Below are 18,433 nucleotides of genomic sequence, written 5' to 3'. Positions count from 1 at the left end.
TTGTGGAGAGGTGAGAGATAAATCCTGTAGTAGTTGAGGAACTGGCTGAAAAGGAAGGAACAGCAGGCATTTGATTGAAGTTGGGGTGATGGTCTGAGTGGGAATTTCCCATGAATAGGTGCAGGAATCCCTGTATCAACCACTCTGCCTCAAAGTCAAAAATGCAGAATGTGTCAAACCAGGCTGGACGTCAAGTCAAGAAATGACCATGTGCCTTTTAAAAACAACTCCAATAAATGAGCAAAATGACGGGGAACAAAATTTGGTAACATTGTTCACCTTGGGCGATGGATGATGACGATTAGTATCTATACAAGTTTTGATGGTTCTCTATTGTTACAAATCCAGCCTGAGGAGATGAACCATTTGCTGCTCTCTTGTTTCACTGATTGTAATAGATCCACATAATGGTAGGTATGAGACTATGTTTTTTTTGTTGAATTTAAAGTACCCAATTAATTTCCTCCAATGGTGGGGCAATTTAGCATGGCCAATCCACCAAGCCTGTACATCTTTTGGGTTGTGGGGGCGAAACACACACAAACATGGGGAGAATGTGCAAACCCCACACGGATAGTGAGCCGGGATCGAACCAGGGACCTCGGCGCCGTGTGGCAGCAGGGGGAACCCACTGCGCCACCATGCTGCCCTGGTGTGAGACTATGTTGAGCTTTGTCCTGGAATTTCTGTTGAAAGATTTCCAGAACTGTAGCCAACTTTCAAATCATGTGACTGGTAGCTGCCATATTTTTGGTAGACAAAATCCAATTTTAAATGGACAGAAAGTAATGTTTTGAGATCTTCTTTTATGTCTTATGGATATGGCAGTAAGTTATTGTACGGCACATTTGGCTTAATATACATTGGTACAGAAATGGTTCAAAGCAAAAAACTGAATTTGCGCTTGTTTTACAACTTCAATGAATTCACTTTTTCTAATGCAGTGAGATGCAACACAGCCAATTAGTACACATGTATCCCATAGTTATTTGTGGGACAATAACCTGATCTGCCTGATATTGGTTGAACAATGCATGTTGGCCAGGACGACAAGGGATCTCTCCTCTGGATAATGTCATGGGATCTTTAACGCCCACCTGAAGTGGGTAAATTGTGCGCCCCAATTCAACGTATCATCTGAAGGCAGCCTGCCTGCCAGCGCAACACTCTCCGCCTTAATTGTCGGCAGTTGGGTTTGAACCCATGGTTGTCTCACTCGGTGGCACAGTGGTTAGCACTACTGCGTCACAGCATCAGAGGCCTGGCTTCAATTGTGGCCTTGGGTGGCTGTCGGTGTGGAGTTTGCACTTTCTCCCCACACCTGAGTTTCCTCCGGGTGCTCTGGTTCCCTCCCACAGTGCAAAGATGTGCAAAACAGGTGGATTGGCTGGCTATGTTAGATTACCCTTTAGTGTCCAGGGATATGCAGATTAGGTTACTGGGTGGGTGCAGGAATGAGCTTCGGTCGGGTACTCTTTCGGAGGGTCGATGAAGACTTTGGAGGATGAATTGCCTCCTCCTCCACTATTGGGATTCTATGAATCGTAGCACACTTGTTCCAAGGTAATACCTTGATAAAGCGAGGTTGAAAGGTCTGGTCGACACTCTACTTGGAAGCTGAATGTTTAATGAGAATTATGGAATTGGAGCACAAGTCAGATGTTGTCCTCTAACCAGGTTACACCATGTGAACTCACCAAAATAGGTGAAATTCAGATTCTGGGTGCAGTGCTGTGCAAAGATTGGACTTCAGCGGATTAAACATGAAGAAAGTTTGGAGGAGCTGGGCGTTTGACGCAGCAAGCCTGCACTGACAAATAAAAAAAACAAATCTACATTTAATCCCACTTCCAGCACTTGGCCCACAGCCTAGAATGTTATGACATTTCAAGCTTCATCCAAGTACTTTTAAAAGATTGAGGTTTCCTGCCTCAACTACCCTCCCAGGCAGTATGTTCCAGATTCGCACCACACTTGGCTGAAATTCCTCCTCATCCCAGCTGTGCTTGGCTTCCCTCTTATTCTGAGACTGTGTCCTCTGGTTCTGGACTCGGCAGCCAGGGGAAGCTTCCCATTTACATCTACCCTGAGAGAATTTTGTACGTGTCAATGAGATCACCTCTCATTCTTCAAAATACTAGAGAATGCATGCCCAATCTCCTCCATCTCCACCTAAAACAATCCTGCTATCCCAGGGATTAGTCTGGTGAACTTCCATTGCACTCCTCCTCTGGCAAGCATATCCTTTCTTGGATACAGTAAGAAGTCTGACAACACCAGGTTAAAGTCCAACATGTTTGTTTCAAACACTAGCTTTCAGAGCACTGCTCTTTCCTCAGGTGAATCACATCTCCACATCTTTCTTGGATAAGGAGACCAAAACTACGCGCACTTCTCCAGGTGTGGTCTCGCCTAAGGCTCTCCACTATTGCAGCAGGTTTAGGTATGACAATCAAACAAGGGACATGGGTTCAAACTGGAACCAATTTCCAGTTAATGTAGGGGAGCCAAATGATTTGGGGAGGCTATAAGGAAAGAGAATGTAAAAGAAAAAATGTGTGGTTGCAGTGGAATTTACTAGATAATCGGGAGGGATTACTTATCAGTTCCCCAGCCAGTGTTACGGTTGATATTTAGTTTTCCGCTCGGCCCAGCTGAGATCAGCCAACTCGTCCCAGACCAGCTATCAAAGCTGGCATCTTCCTACTTGACTAGTCACTGGATAAACAAACTAGCTGTGATATGAAGAAGAATGCTAATATTCTGACTAGAAATTGCAAATCCTTGCTTCAGGGAAAATAAAATGAGCAGCGTTTCTGGAAAATTAACATCTCATTTTCTCCTTTCTTTACTCAGGATGTTTGAGCTTAGCTGCAATTTGCCAACAGAGAAAGATCTCAAAATTTCACTTTATGATTTTGATTTGTTGACCCGTGATGAAAAGGTGGGAGAGACTATTATTGACCTGGAAAACCGACTCCTCTCGCGTTTTGGATCTTGTTCTGGATTGCCTCAATCGTACTGTCTGTAAGTGCACCAGTACCAAATGTGAATTTGTACAGTTCTCTCCTCCTTTGTTTTTTATACATACAGATGTCCTGTACTCCTCCCGTTCCAGAAATGTGGGTCCAAGCAGCCCCCTCGAGTTTGGGTGTGATGCTTTTTGTAGGCTATGGTCATGAGTAGACATTTGTGTGAAATACCAGTTTTTCCTTTGTCCATATTACATGTGTTTAACCCTTTCAGCAAATGATTGAGAATGAGCAATCTGGAGGAATCTTTCCTTGGTTACACCTAGTCAACTGCAACGACAGGGTGTCATTTTTAACATTTCTTGTTGGGCTTGTTAAAAAATAATAATTAATTGCACAAAATGGTTTGAGGGGTTTTAACATGAGCTTTCATCCTTAATTAGATTTGTTCCCTCCCCTTTTTCCTGTATAGTTGATTTGGACGTGACTAACTTAATTGGCTTATTTCAACAGTTCTGGAGTAAACGCGTGGCGTGACCAGATGAAGCCATCCCTGCTGTTGCAGAATTTAGCCAAGATGAAAGGGCTTTCTCCACCTGTCATTTCTAGCACCACGCTCTCCTACAATGGTCAGGAATATGTACTCAGTGAAATTGGTGAGTACTTCATGACACTCAGTATAGAGAAATAACAGTAAGACACAAACTACATGGGATGGGCAAGGATTCGGAGATGGATCTAGTTTTTTCAACTCCTCTGGATTTCAGGTGTAGTATGTGTGGACATTTTTTGCATATTTGAACATGAGTGTTTTTTTCTTTTTTTTAAATTTAGAGTACCCAATTATTTTTTCCCCCAATTAAGGGGCAATTTAGCGTGGCCAATCCACCTAACCTGCACATCTTTGGGTTGTGGGGGTGAGGCACCGGGAGAATGCGCAAACTCCAGAGTGACCCAGGGCTGGGATCGAACCCGGGACTTCAGCGCCATAGGCAGCAGTGCTAACCACTGCGCCACTGTGCCACCCTTGAACATCAGTGTTTTGAGCAGAAGATTTTTGGCGCTCAGAGGTCAGAAATTGGTGCTTGAGGCTGTTCGCCCATGGTGGCACAACAATCCGTACAGCTCCGGACCATCGGATTAGGAATCTGATGTCAACATGGAATAAGGAATAGTCTGTGTCCCTGATCTGGGAATAGTTAAACCTAGCTGGAATTGTTGTTCTTGATGACTATCCAGTTAACGCAGGAAGGAGGTGCAAGGGTACAGGTGTCCTGCCAGAACAAAATTATGTTGGGCCCTAATGTTTGCATACATTCCCCCCCCCCCCCCCCCCCCCCCCCCCCCCCCCAAAAACCTTCCTAGTCAGATTAGCTGCCAGTACTTATCACCTGAGTTTATATAAACTGGGTGATTTATCTCTGGGGCTACCGGTTTATGAAGCTACAATGTTAAGAGAGGAATCTCGCCAGCTGAAAGGAGTTCCCTAACCTCATACATTTAACACCTGGCTCGCACTTTTATTGAGTTCATTGGATAATAAATATCACAAAGTCTTAACATGTTGAAGTGATAATGGCAGCTTTGTGCTTTCGAACTACGTTGAATTCTGATGGCTGCTTTCCACAAATGTGTGCCTTGAGAATAAATTGTGACGCTGTGGAGGAGTGGGAAGAGCTCCGGTTCTGAGGATTCTAGGAGGCAGACAGTGCATGAGAGTTGCACTATGTTCGGAATGTTTAGCTTGATAGCAGAGACCATGTGGCAACGAGCAAATTTGAGCCGAAGGGACAAATGAAACAAAAAGTTACCATCAGCTGAGGTCCAGCAGCATATTTGGAATAACTAGCAAATGTAAAATCCAGTAATTCCTCAATTCTTGGGCAATAGTTATTTTAATATAGGGTGGGATAGGCTGCCTCTTTGAATATAAGGATGATCACTAAATGTTTTCTGAGGCTTTGGAAGCAAAATAGAAATGGAATTAAAATGGTGATTACTTTGCTTAGTCTTGAAAATTACTGTAGATCTCTCTTGTGAACAAGTGTAGTGTCTGATTTTAATTAGTTTATACTTTACTACCATCCAGTAATTGGAAGAGAGTCTATACTGCCTGTATGACAGTGGGCAATAGCTGCTGGAAAGCGTGTATGCTGATCATCAGTATCATGCATTATACACCTCAAACTGGAGATGATTAATCCGATCTATTGAGAACACTGGTGTTTATGCCCTGTCCCCATCATAGCCAATCAGAGGTTTCTTCTTTTTTTTCCAAATTATTTTAGTGAAAAATTTTCATTGATTGATTGATATTTATTGTCACATGTACCGAAGTGCAGTGAAAAGTATTTTCATGTGCAAGAAAATAAACCTTTTGCTAGAGTCAAAATAATAGGCCATAAAATTACTGTTTTTGTGTGCTCATGTGACATTCCTGTGTTGTTTTAAGTGGCAAGTTACATTCATGCTACACAAGTGCCAGGCAATTAACCATCTCCAACAAGAGAGAATCTAGCCATCTCTTCTTGACATTCATTACCATTACTGAATGCCCCATTATCAACTTCCAGGGGGGGTCAACAACACTCGAAGCTCAAAACCATCCAGGACAAAGAAGCTCGCTTGGTTGCCACCCCAACGACCAATTTGAACTTTAATTCACTTCACCCTAATGGATAGTGGCAGCAGTATATATCATCTACTAGATGCACTGCAGAAACTCACCAAGGATCTTTTGACAGCTCTTTGCAAGCCCACGATTACTACCAGCAAGATGGGTAGAAGAGACTTGGGAGCACCACCATCAAGTTCCTCTCCAAGTCGCACAGCATTCTGCCTTGGAACAATATTGCTGTTCCTTCACTGTCGGTGGGTCAAAACCATGGAACACTTCCTAACAGCACTGCAGGGGTACTTACACCATATGGATTGCAACAGTCAAGAAGGCAGCTCACCACCACCACCACCTTGAGTGCAATAATGTTGGCCCAGCCAGTAATGCCACATATCCCCTCAAATAATCTTATAAAAAACATTTATTTTGTTGCTTCTGGCACGACGAGGATTTAGGTTCCCCTATTTCAAATGTTTAACATATTTAAAATTCATTAAAAGGTTGAACAGCATTCGGAGAATACAACAGATTAATGTTCAGATGTGACTAAGTCTTGGAGTTGGATTTGAGAGAGTGCTGCACTGTTTGAGGTGCAAATGAGACATTGAACGGAGGCCCTGTCTAAACCATTCAAGTGGACCTGTAGGATTCCATGGCACTATTTTTAAGGATAGTAGATTTCTCCTGGTGACTCAGTCAATGTATAAGCTGTTTGGGGGTAATTGCTTCAGTTATATCTGGTTCTTTAAACTTGGTACTGTCCATAATGGTTGCCATATATGCCTATATTGCAGCAGTGAATATCTTGAAAAGTACGTCATTGCTGTGTTTTAGAATGTCCTAAGGTTATGACAGGTGCTGTATAAGTTCTTTTTAATGTTAAGTTCATAAAATATTTTTATATTCATATTGCACATATATTTGATTTGCAAGTCAGAATTTTGATGAGCTAGACAATGACCTAGATGGTGCCCAAAAATAGAACATCTGTGCTCTGGAGAAGGAAGGTGGAAAGTGGAGGTTTACCTCCAAAATCCCCTCTGAAAATTGTCTTCAGTGCTCCCAACCGATCCCTCTGATTTATGAATCTATCACTGTTGCAAACTGCAATCTCTCTTGCAATTAAGTGGATATGTGAACCTTTGCCTCTGCACTTGATTTCATTCTGTTTCCAGGTTTACTGAGACCTATTTTCTATGCCATGTTTTTATTTTCAGTTGCTCAGCTTTAGATAGTTTTCTAGGTTGATATATGTAATGTAAATTGAAGCTACCATGGTGTGGATCGTTTTACTAATTGTAGCAAAATCCCTAATGCATTCTTTGTATTTTCAACAAATAGTAACTGAGGAATTTGTTCCTTTTTTATATTCACAACTGGTTACTTTGGGCAGGATAGGGTTTCTCACTCTGGCTGTAATTCCTGGAGGTATGATCATCCAGTCTCCAACCACACACTTCCATCACTGCCCACTTGATAGGGTGCAAACAGGAATCTAACTTGCTTTTGTGTTTCAAGTCTGGTCCTTGTTCGTTTCGTGGAATGTGGTTTCAGAAAAATAAGGTTCAAGAGATGGGGGTCCTGAATTTCTTTTTTTAAACTTGAAATTGAAGTTTTCCATCATCCTTGTGGCACATGGCCTTCCCATGCCTAATGCCAAGTCTCCATTAAGTAAAAGCACCATACTGTGGATATTGGAAATCTGGAGCAAAAAGAGAAAATGGTGGATAAACTCACCAGGCCTCGCAGCATCTCCATTATTTGAATGGATGATTTTTGACTATTAGTCAAACATACGTTTTCATATCTTTTTTTTCAGAACTGATTGCCACAATGTTCACAAGTGAAACAACACCTTTTATATTAGTTTTCATTTTTCCTCTCCCAGGGTTGTTGGAAGCAGGGGGATTAACATACAATTCCAATCCTTGAGATTGGCAATATTACACACTGGTTAGCATTTGTTTTGGCGGTGGGTAAGATGGTGTTGTATTAGTGTTTATTTTTTACATAGATCATACAGTGCAGAAGGAGGCATTCGGCCTATCGAGTCTGCACCGATCCACTTAAGGCCTCACTTCCACCCTATCCCCTATCCCCTAACCAATAACCCCTCCTAACCTTTTTAGGATACTAAGGGCAATTTTAGCATGGCTAATCGACCTAACCTGCACGTCTTTGGACTGTAGGAGGCATCTGGAGCAAACCCACGCAGACACTGGGAGAACGTGTAGACTCCGCACAGACAGGGACCCAGCAGGGAATCTAACCTGGGTCCCTGGCGCTGTGAAGCCACAGTGCTAACCACTATGCCAACATGTTGCTCTCGTTCCTGAAATGCACAGGGTCACGACCCGTAGAGAAAACAGTGAAATCTAATTACTGAATATTTTTGTTCATAAATAGCTGGGCTCTGTTTCTGGGAAAACTTCCTGTAAATTGGGCATCAGCCAAGCTGATCTGCAAGTGCCTGCTTTGAGAGGGGACCATATCTTGTCAGTAACTTGTTTGCACTCAGGACAGGGATCATTATCACAGGTGGCAAATTCTACCAGCAGTGCCAATGATATCCAGGCCTTTTACCTTTAGTTGTGTTTTCTAAGTAGGCTGATATCAGTGTATAATGGAATAGGATGCAGTGCTACAGCAATAAAAACATGTCAGTGAACTATAATTTACTGCACTTATGAACTTTTGCTCGCTAGGTGACCTGATGTTATCTGCTGACTTTGCACTCTTGAAAGCCCCTTCTGGTTGCAATTAGGCCATTGGAGGCGTATCAATTCAATGTAGCACAAATGGTTTGTTTGGCAGAAATGGCAGGAGCCTTGCTGGCTTAGGTATCCAGGACCTGCAGTACACTGACAAAGACTGAAAATGATCTGGACTCTGCAGGGTCATCATACTGGATTTGTTTTTTGTATCAATGCAGCAGATGAAACACTAATATAAGTGACTGCAGGAAGTTGAGCCAACTACCAAATCACTAGATTTTGTTGAAACATAATTTGGATCATCATACTGATTTGGAAACTTCTTCAAATGGACCATTATCTGTATTCATAGGCCCCACATTTCACTCTGTATACAATCTTTTTTTTTGTTGTTCTTGTGCCTTTAAGAATAAATTACTTTATAGCTTAATATACACCCTGATGTTGTCAAATCCTGACACCTTCCAGCATCAGGTATGTGTGTCATTTTAAATTATGTTGCAGTATATTCACCAACAATATTGATATGTAAATCTTGACCCTGTTTGAATTCAGCCCTGCTCTGCAGCATCAGCAAGTAAATGCACTGTTACTAACGAGCACTAAGTAACATCAGTTGCCTGTAGAAATCTCGGTCAGAATTGAATATTTATTGCTGAATCTGCTCATGTAGCTGGTTATTCAACTCGACTACAAGATTGTAACTACATTGCGTTGAAAGATCTCTTCAGAAACTGTAATGTTTTTAATTATTCCCTAATCTAGGAAAATTTCAGTTTCTTTTTAAATTGGAAGTACTTTCTATTTTTACTCAAATTAAAATATAATTTATTTTGCCTTGAATCTTAATTTTTCTTTTGCCCAGTTTCTGACTAATCCCAAGGATATGGCTAGATGCCTCAGAATGCAAGCAACTGACAAATCGCTATCTTGAAGAGAGATTGTGTCCTATTTCAAGAAGTATTCATCTCTGTTTTAAATCGTTCATTTATATTTGGGATCTGAACAAGCACTTAAAGTTCAATATCTTGTGAATTAGAATCACTTAATAGGACACCCAGAATCAAATGTGCTTTTCTGTTTCTCAAGTCAGTGTAGCATCAAGTTAATTATAATAATATAATAATAATCTTTACTGCCACAAGTAAGCTTACATTAACACTGCAATGGTTACTGTGAAAAGCCCCTTGTCGCCACATTCTGGCACCTCTTTGGGTACACGGAGGGAGAACTCAGAATGCCCAATTCCACCAAGTCTGGTCCTTGTACATAATCCACATTCCACAAAATGAGCCTGTTCAATATGATACTTTGCCAGTGAGGGCAAAAGTTTTGCGGTCTGTTTTTGTGGTTTTTAACCCAAACAAACTTGACTCCAATGTCTTTCTTGAATTGTTCGCTGTTCAAATGCAGCCAACTACATATCTTACAATTAAAAGTTACATTTTTAATCCATTCCACCAAGATTACTGTGTGCCAGTATTGCAAAGGTCAACTTTAAAAGCAATTCAGTGTAAAGTGCCCAACACAGTGGCTATCATCCTCACTACTCCTTTTCCCCTCCACCACACACACAGGATACCACTAAATAGTTCGAAATAGTCAGATAACTGGAGATCCACAATAGATTACATTTGAATGGGCGACAGAAACACCAATAAGGGCCAGCAATGCATTGGAACTGTTCCAAATATATTTATAGCACAATTTCCATTGGCAATGCAATCGCATTTTCTTGGCATTTAAGTTCAGCTGGTGCAGAATTTCACACCACCAGTGAGGATTGCCACAGACTATCTACAATCTCGTTCCTTATGCATTTGAAATCTTTTTGCATGTAGTTAAACGAAGAAGCTTTTCTGAAGGACATTGTGCTCATTCTTGATTGATTCATTGCATGGTCGCCACATGACCTGGTCAATCAGTTTATCTATGATAAGGAAATCGGCTCCCATCCGAGTCTGAACTGGAAACAGCAATTTGGCAACAGGTGCATTGGTGTTTTCAAAGTGTCATCCAAATGCCTGATAGCAAATTCTGGCAGGGCAAAGGAATTTGGTTCACTTTAGGTGGTGTTTATGATCAGGATCCTCCTTGGCTGAGTGAGAGTACAAGGTCATTTATACTATGATTTCCTCTGGAACTCGTGCCATCAGAGATATCACTATGGCATTTTAAAAAAGCATTTAAGCTGCCTTTATGTTTTTTGCAGGGAACCCTGCTGTGTGGGGATCTCATCTGAGAAAACCTCAGTTAAAATTGTCACTGTAGGGCGGCATGCTGGTGCAGTGGTTAGAAATGCTGCCTATGGGGCTGAGGATCCTTATTCGATCCTGGCCCAGGGTCACTGTCTCTGTGAAGTTTGTGCATTCTCCCTATGTCTGTGTGGGTCTCACCCCAACAATGCAAAAGATGTGCAGGGTAGGTGGATTGGCCATGCTAAATTGCCCCTTAATTGGAAAAAATAATTGGGTACTCTAAATTTATATATATATTTTTTAAATTGTCACTGTCAGGTGGAGCAGTGGTTGGCACTGCTGCCTCACAGTGTGCATGATCCATGTTCGATCCTGGCTCGGGGTCACTGTCCGTGTGGAATTTGCACATTCACCCCCTGTCTGCAACGGTCTCACTCCCACAACCCTAAAAGATGTTCAGGGTAGGAGAATTGGCCGTCTCTTTTTATTAAAACAGTAAAAATATATATACAAGGCCAAACGGTACAAACACTAATTTTGTGTTGGAAAAACAAGGTGCCCTCCCTTCAGTACCAATGTACAAGGAAGGAGAGGGTGGATACTCTGATTATTGAAACTGTTCGCAACGCAGTTGTAAAAGAAACAAATGGTACAAGCACTAAACTTTGCGTTGGAGAGACCAGATACCCTCACCTCTGTACCAACAGAAGGAAAAGCACAATAGCATACCCAACAGAAGGGCAACCCTACAGAAGGGCAGCACGGTAGCATAGTGGTTAGCACAATTGCTTCACATCTCCAAGGTCCCAGGTTCAATTCCCGGCTTGGGCCACTGTCTATGCGCAGTCTGCACATTCTCCCTGTGTGTGCGTGGGTTTCCTCCGGGTGCTCCTGTTTCCTCCCACAGTCCAAAGATGTGCAGGTTAGGTGGATTGGCTATGCTATATTGCCCTTAGTGTCCAAAATTGCCCTTGATGTTGTGTGGGGTTACTGGGTTATGGGGTTAGGGTGGAGGTGTGGGCCTGGGTGGGGTGCTCTTTCCAAGAGCCGGTGCAGACTCAATGGGCCAAATAGCCTCCTGCACTGTAAATTCTATGTAAATTCTATTCTATGAACGGAAGGGGGTGTGGTGGGGAGAGAGGGGAAAGGAGGGTGTTGGGACACTGCCTGAACTATCTATGGAGGCAAAAAAACCCAAAAGAACCTTCAATTATGATGTGCCAGATTATGGGAGTCTTTCAGAGCGTGAGGGGTGACAGTGTCAGGCGCGAGTGAGCCCTGCACCCCACTGCAGAGAGGCTCAACTGCGCCCTCCACGCCCGACACTGTGCGGCTGACAGCCTTTGGACAGTGGCCCTCCGGGCCCGAATCTTCCACCACATTTAGTGTGGTGGGCGACACGGGCCTACCAACCAACCCAGGGCCTACCTTGATCCCACCACCAGGATCATCGACAGGTGGCATCTCCTTGGGCTCCACCCAGGGTACCGGGTCAGCACTAAATTGCCCTTTAATTGGGGGGAGAAAAAGAATCGGGTACTGTATATAAAAATAAATTAAAAATTAAAAAAAAAAAAATTTTTTTTTTTTAAATTGTCACTGCATATAAAAGTTATTCAAAAGCCGGGCTCCCAAATATCTATTGGGGCCGAGATCAATTCAGCTGAGATCTCGTGGTAGAAACTTTGCAGTGATTTGAATATAGCATGCTACTTTGCATCCCTACGTCTTTGAACTTTTGAGCAAATATATTGATGGTGGAATAAAGATTGTACTCATTTAATCCTCTTAGTGGTCCATTCAGTTCCGACGCATAGGTCCAGAGGGATACCTGGCTTTGCTTTTCAAAGTGCATCTTTAGTTTTCCACCTGAGGATAATCCCAAGAACACTTTGAGATACTCCAATTCAACGTGGCGTCATTCAAAGATCAGAGGTGTCATCCTTGGGTCAGCCGTAGCACTTCTCTCCTTTCGAGTCAGAAGGTCATGGGTCCCACTCCAGACACACCAGCGCACAACCTCGGCTGACACTGTTTTTACTATCAGAGAGTCTGGCCTTCGGGTACAATGTTAAAATCAGTCTCCATGTGCCCTTTCAAGTCCTTAGTCCAGTGGGTGGAGAATCTGACTTGCGGACCTTTTCCCTTTTTAAATCAATCAGGACATTGCAGTTATCCACTAAGTAGAAATTGGCAATGCACGTATTGTTCAGAATTGGATTCTCCAAATTTTGGGCCGATTCAAATCTTAAAAATGTGTTTATCATTTATGAACCTCCCTAAGAAAGGAGTGAAGATCTCTCGCATCGTCTGAGTATTATTCTTGTCCAACAATTTTTTTTTAAGCATTTTAACATGATGCAAGCATGAGGAGTTTAGCCAGAGTTTACTGATTTTGTATACAAGAGTGTGTGAAGATGTTCAGATCAGTTACTTGGATGGACTTTGTTTGCCCTGAAGTGCTAAATGTTAGTCTATGCAACCTGACTGACTCTGAGGGGTATAGAACATAGAACAGTACAGCACAGAACCGGCCCTTCGGCCCTCGATGTTGTGCCGAGCAATGATCACCCTACTTAAACCCCCGTAACCCGTATACCCGTAACCCAACAATCCCCCCATTAACCTTACACTACGGGCAATTTAGCATGGCCAATCCACCTAACCCGCACATCTTTGGACTGTGGGAGGAAACCGGAGCACCCGGAGGAAACCCACGCACACACGGGGAGGACGTGCAGACTCCACACAGACAGTGACCCAGCCGGGAATCGAACCTGGGACCACTGGAGCTGTGAAGCATTGATGCTAACCACCATGCTACCGTGAGGCCCCGCCAAGCAAAGATTTAAGTTGATATTCTTCCTACTGCAAAATGAAATCATTTTTTTTTTAAAAAGAGCCAAAAGTCTTTTTAAGCACCTGAAGGATTCAAAACGTCCTTCTCCAATTTATGTTTTTCTAGGTTCAGTGCTTCTGTAACTGGGACCTTTGACTGTGGCCTACAGGGTGTTAAGGATAGGTTAATCAGAACTCAAATTTAACCCATCCATACACAGACCAGTAATTTGGTATTAGACAGTCTGAACCTGGGAATAGAAGTGAGCCTTTGAACTATCCACAGGCACATTACAGGGAGGCTGAGCTGCTCCTGATAGGAGTCAAAATTGTACAAGCAAAGCGATGTGAAGCGAACCGGCAGTGATCGCGAACCTAATTTTGTCAAGGAGATTTAACGATTCCGAGAAAGTGGTAATTAAAGGGAGAGAACTGGGCTTTTAAATGGGCCAAAGTAATTTCTTCCTGAGCTGATGATTTAATGGGAGACTTGCAGAGAATTTAAATAAGTACACTACATCAGAGCTCCGACATGGAGCTTTGAAAGTGCAGAATTTATGTTGGTTAATGTTTCTATATTCATATGCTTTCGGAGTCATTACAATCAGCCTTTGTTTGTACTAAAGTTAGCAGGCCAGACACATTACATTTGGGCAAGGGAAAATTTTGAGGTCATTTGACATAGTATCACTCCTGCTATAATTCTGTCAAAGTGGTATAGTCAGCTTCTGCAGTGCAATTTGCTCCCAGCTTCAATTGTTGTTTATCTCCAGACTATGTTTGAATAGTTGTAGTAGCAAGGAGGAAGTTTTTACTCTTTAATTCAAGGTCAATTTATAGTGAACCCTGGTGTTTAGTCACAGGAACAGCTGCTTCCTTTATAAGCAGGAAGGGTTCACTTACAGTTCAGGGTAACACAATAATAATTTCAGGAACAACACAACTTCTATTCACTCCCTATTTTGATATGTACTTGAAACATTTTTGACATTTGGGTAACCGAAACCTGAACTGCCTCACCACTGATGCTCCGAATCTTTGCAGTTCAGTTAAGATTCTGTTATCCCAACTATTGAACTTAAAACAATGCCGTGTGCAGAAGTTGTCTTTTCGTTTTACCGGTGCTAGAATCCCAACTCCAGAGTCTGTATTCCTTTTGGAGCACCCAGTGACTCTCCTTGCGATACGAGTAAATGAAATTCGACAACAAGGGTCATGGTCGGTGCTGAATTCAACGGGGGTGGTAGTTAGGATGTTGAAATTAGCTTCCACACAAGGTTCTTGGCTACTGATCAAGCGCAGAAGCCTGTCTATTCTTTTCTGCCCACAGCTCCCTCCACCCTCTCAAAAAAAAACAAAAATAATAATTCCCCCTCCTGTCCGATCAGACCGATTTCTGCTGTGATGCCCCTGCAGTCAAATAACATGGTCGCACTGGCTGCCTAGGCTTGTGTAAGCATGGGTTACCGCAGGCATCTGTGGCCTGTGAAAATCTACCCAAGCAAGGAATCTGTGCCTTTACGAAGGGTGAAAGGGAAAATACTTTTTCTGATTTATGTTCATTGAATTCTAGTATGGCACTGACATGTTCAATGCTTTCCCTTCTATACACCCCAAAGTCTCAAGTAAACAGATGTTTCATGTGCAACCTGATTTTGATGGAAAAATAGTAACCGCTTTAGTGTGTCACGTGATTAAACGCGAAGACCTGCATTTTGTCACAAAAGCTTGGACTCTTGACTGACGGGAACAGTTAGCTGCTCTAAGCCAGTCTAGAAGTCTCCTTTCACACCACAACAATTTCAATACCTGAATCTTGCATAGCATGTTCTCGAGTGTAGTCTGTTGTGTATGTACTTATGCCTATCAATGATACCCTTCAGACAGTCGTGCTGTTTTCAGGGGATATTGGTTGTTGGAAAATTGTTGCAGAATATAATGAAGCAAACTGCCTGCTCATCTCCAAACATTCCCTTCTCAGCCAGTCGATCTAGCAAATGAAACTTGTGTTATAACACATTCGCTGAAGGGCTATTCCCTCCTGAGGAACAGGCCATTCACTTTTGGTCAATTTTAATCTGCCTCTCTTGGCCGGGGCAGTGGTGGGGCATTGGCAAGCAGGGCAGATTGATGCACTTGGCTAACTGTAATGGCACTGGATTAGCCTGTTCATTTTACTCCAATCGCCAACCGGAAGTGAATGACTTGGACATAAAGCTTGTCAACGGCCCTAGCTTCAGTTTGGAAATTGGAAAGAGTCCCTTCTGACTTTGGTGTTGAGTCACTTCCTAGATCATAAATAAATTATTTGCATATGGAAGTGAAATAATTCAAAAGTTGCCTGACTAGATGGAATGTGGAAACTGAATGCCACGCACTCTATTCTAAATGAAGCTAAGCAACAAAACTGGAAGCCTCCTATGGTATTGAAGGGAATGCCAAGTGGAAGAAGTGGCTTAATGTTTGCAGCTTTGCGTTGTTTTAGAACCTGCTTAACACTTGAAATCTTTGACCTAATTTGCAATAAATACAGATGCTTGTTGGAAAGACCTATTCCACAGCTTTAATAAACCTAATTTGCAATAAATGCTAGTGCTCAAAAAGACAGATTGCTTGTTGAAAAGACCTTTTCCACAGTTTTAATAAAACTAATGCAAAGGAGCCAAATTCTGCCTCTGGCTTGCTGCAACCTGATCTTCTGTCTGCCTTTTGACGCTATGCTCATTTCTTGGCATGTTTTATCCTTGTGTACTGTATGTGCAAAATTATCTTGAAATACATGACCTACTTCAGCGCAATAATAGTTTAAAGGTGAAATTGAGGGCAGATCAGTGATATCTTTGCCTGTGTATTAACTGCTCGATAAGGTCTGTCGAAAGTGGTTGCAAAAGTGCAGTGTTGTAATGTCAGGAGGGATTTTGTAGATACTTTGTAGTTTTCCCAAAACTGTACACGGGTGTGTTTTAACCATTTCAAGACCGATTCTGTCAAAGGTTCAATACTCATACTTTCATTTTGAAATCCTGCGCTTTTTTGTGAATATATTGAAAACTTTCAAATGTCTGCTTTTAAGTGAAATTCTTCAGAGAACCTCCGTGTTCATTTTCTAAGGGACCCCTTTTTCCTGGAGGGAGTGCGTCTAATGTATCTAATGTAAGTTCACTGAGCATCCTCTCATATCATCCATTAATTAATTGTCTGCAAATCTGTCAAGTGGTAGCTGTGTGCTGTTTGACTTTGGGAGGCATCACAGCTGAACCTGATCCTATGATAACCCAATACGCATGCTTATTTGGGAAGGATCTCTTCCCAAAGAAGCAAAGATGCTTTCCAATATGTCAGTTTACACTTTAAAGTGCAAATCATGCAAACCAATGTTTTGCATTCTGAACTGACCATTTCCTTTTCAGCCCATTTAATCAGCCTCTCTTGGTGGGGTTGCAGGGGGAGGCGGGAGGGGAATATTTTGTAGATTAGGATAGATTGACATACCAAGCGAATTAATGCCCATTTTTTGTTTTGTCCGAAGTAATGGCATTGGATTAACCTGCTCATTTATGTCAACTGGACATAAATGACTTGTTGACAGCGCTAGCTTAAATTTTGAAATTGGAATGGTCACTTCTGACATGGCAAAGCAACCGTGATCCATTTTCAATCCCCACTCCAATCAGGTCGTAGACAATGTAACCAACATCGAGCAGCTCTATCACTGCCGAAATCATCCACCTATAAACATCAATGGTCCATTTTGCTTTTTATGACTCATGTGCCCTGGTATTTCCTAGGTTAAGGAAATACTTAAGGGGTCCAAATGCACGGGAGGGAGAGAGGCAAGTTTATAACCTAAATCCGCTCTTCCCCAGGTCCACTTGGAGTGAAACTGCAGTAAGAACAAAAATCGCATATTGAGGTCTGCATCAAACCTGCTCTTATTTTTATGTAGCACAGCCTTGCTATTATGCAGCATGATAATAAATTGCTGCTTTGCACATTTTTGTGAATTACAATGTCAGTCAAGGTAGCATTGTATAGCCTCAAATCCCGTTCCTTTGTTTGCTGCAGGAGATGTTAAATTGGGGCTCATCCTGAGTGTAAAGTAAAATTCCCTGACAATATTAAAAGAGCGTGTAAGTTTTTAAATTTTGGTATATTGGCCTGCATTTATCTGAAATCAACATTGAGATTATATGGCGGCTCATTTCATTACTGTGGTATTCTTAAAACAGAAGCTTGCAGGCCACGAAGGTACAAGACAAATGAGAGCTTTATTAGAAAGGTGTTTGCTCTCGGGATGCTTGATTAGACAGATTGTGGATGTGATCGGTATGTCATATGATCAAACACTTAAAGTGACCTTGTTCCAATGGAACAAGTACAATTACACAACACTTTCCTCTCCCTTTTACATCAGAGGTTCCTGTAATGAGACACCAACGTTAACGATCAAACTTGGCAGTATGAACACTTAACAAACACAGTCAATAAGTTAAACGCTTCAGAGGGAGTCCATTCCTGTGTGGTTGCCGACGAACCTTGGTCTTCAGCCTTTTTTCTTGAGTTGACTGTGACCTGGTGTTTTTGGTTGAATTTGGATGCCGTCCATTGTTACCTCAACTGGAGTCAACGCATGATTTGGAGGTTGACTCAGTGTTGAAATGTCCTCAACTGAGGTACTGTCTCCCAGTTGTTTCCAGTATTGTCAGGTTCTCGGGTGTGTATAGGTCTTCACTTGGCAGTTTGTTGTGGCCGCTTGGTTGACTGTCTGACACCTTTATTCCAGCTGTTAAAAGTTGGTCAGTATGCCTTCTCCACAGTACATCATCCCAAGTTTGAACAATGTAGGTGACCGGTCCTGTCTGTGCTAATACAATGGCATGTATCCACTTCTCGCTGGTGGTATAGTTCCTTGCCAATACTTTTTGACCTTTTATGGAAAAACACGACATTTAGCCCTATTCTGGCGTCGCCAAACCAGATTTTCTGCTGCTTTTTCAAAGCTTTCACTTCAGAGGCTAGTTCTTGGCCCAGACTGTCAAATCTGTTGTTTAGTTGCCAACCACTGCCCCTCCAGGCTGCACAGTAGGGCCTCCT

At 42.3% G+C, this 18,433-nt stretch overlaps 1 protein-coding gene across 7 annotated transcripts in view; it reads left to right on the top strand.

The window, feature by feature from the left end:
• Positions 1 to 18,433, top strand: part of LOC119979244 (myoferlin-like) — a 284,837-nt gene that overhangs the window by 178,637 nt on the left and 87,767 nt on the right. For all 7 annotated transcript variants that reach the window (XM_038821180.1, XM_038821182.1, XM_038821178.1 and 4 more), the window contains 2 exons: positions 2,857 to 3,027; positions 3,486 to 3,628. In XM_038821180.1, the coding sequence (XP_038677108.1) occupies positions 2,857 to 3,027; positions 3,486 to 3,628 (314 nt within the window). The remainder of the gene's footprint in view (positions 1 to 2,856; positions 3,028 to 3,485; positions 3,629 to 18,433) is intronic.

Source organism: Scyliorhinus canicula, chromosome 16 (genome assembly GCF_902713615.1).
Source record: "Scyliorhinus canicula chromosome 16, sScyCan1.1, whole genome shotgun sequence".
In the NCBI taxonomy this organism is placed as follows: Eukaryota; Metazoa; Chordata; class Chondrichthyes; order Carcharhiniformes; family Scyliorhinidae; genus Scyliorhinus; species Scyliorhinus canicula.
This window is presented reverse-complemented; position numbering and strand designations above follow the sequence as displayed.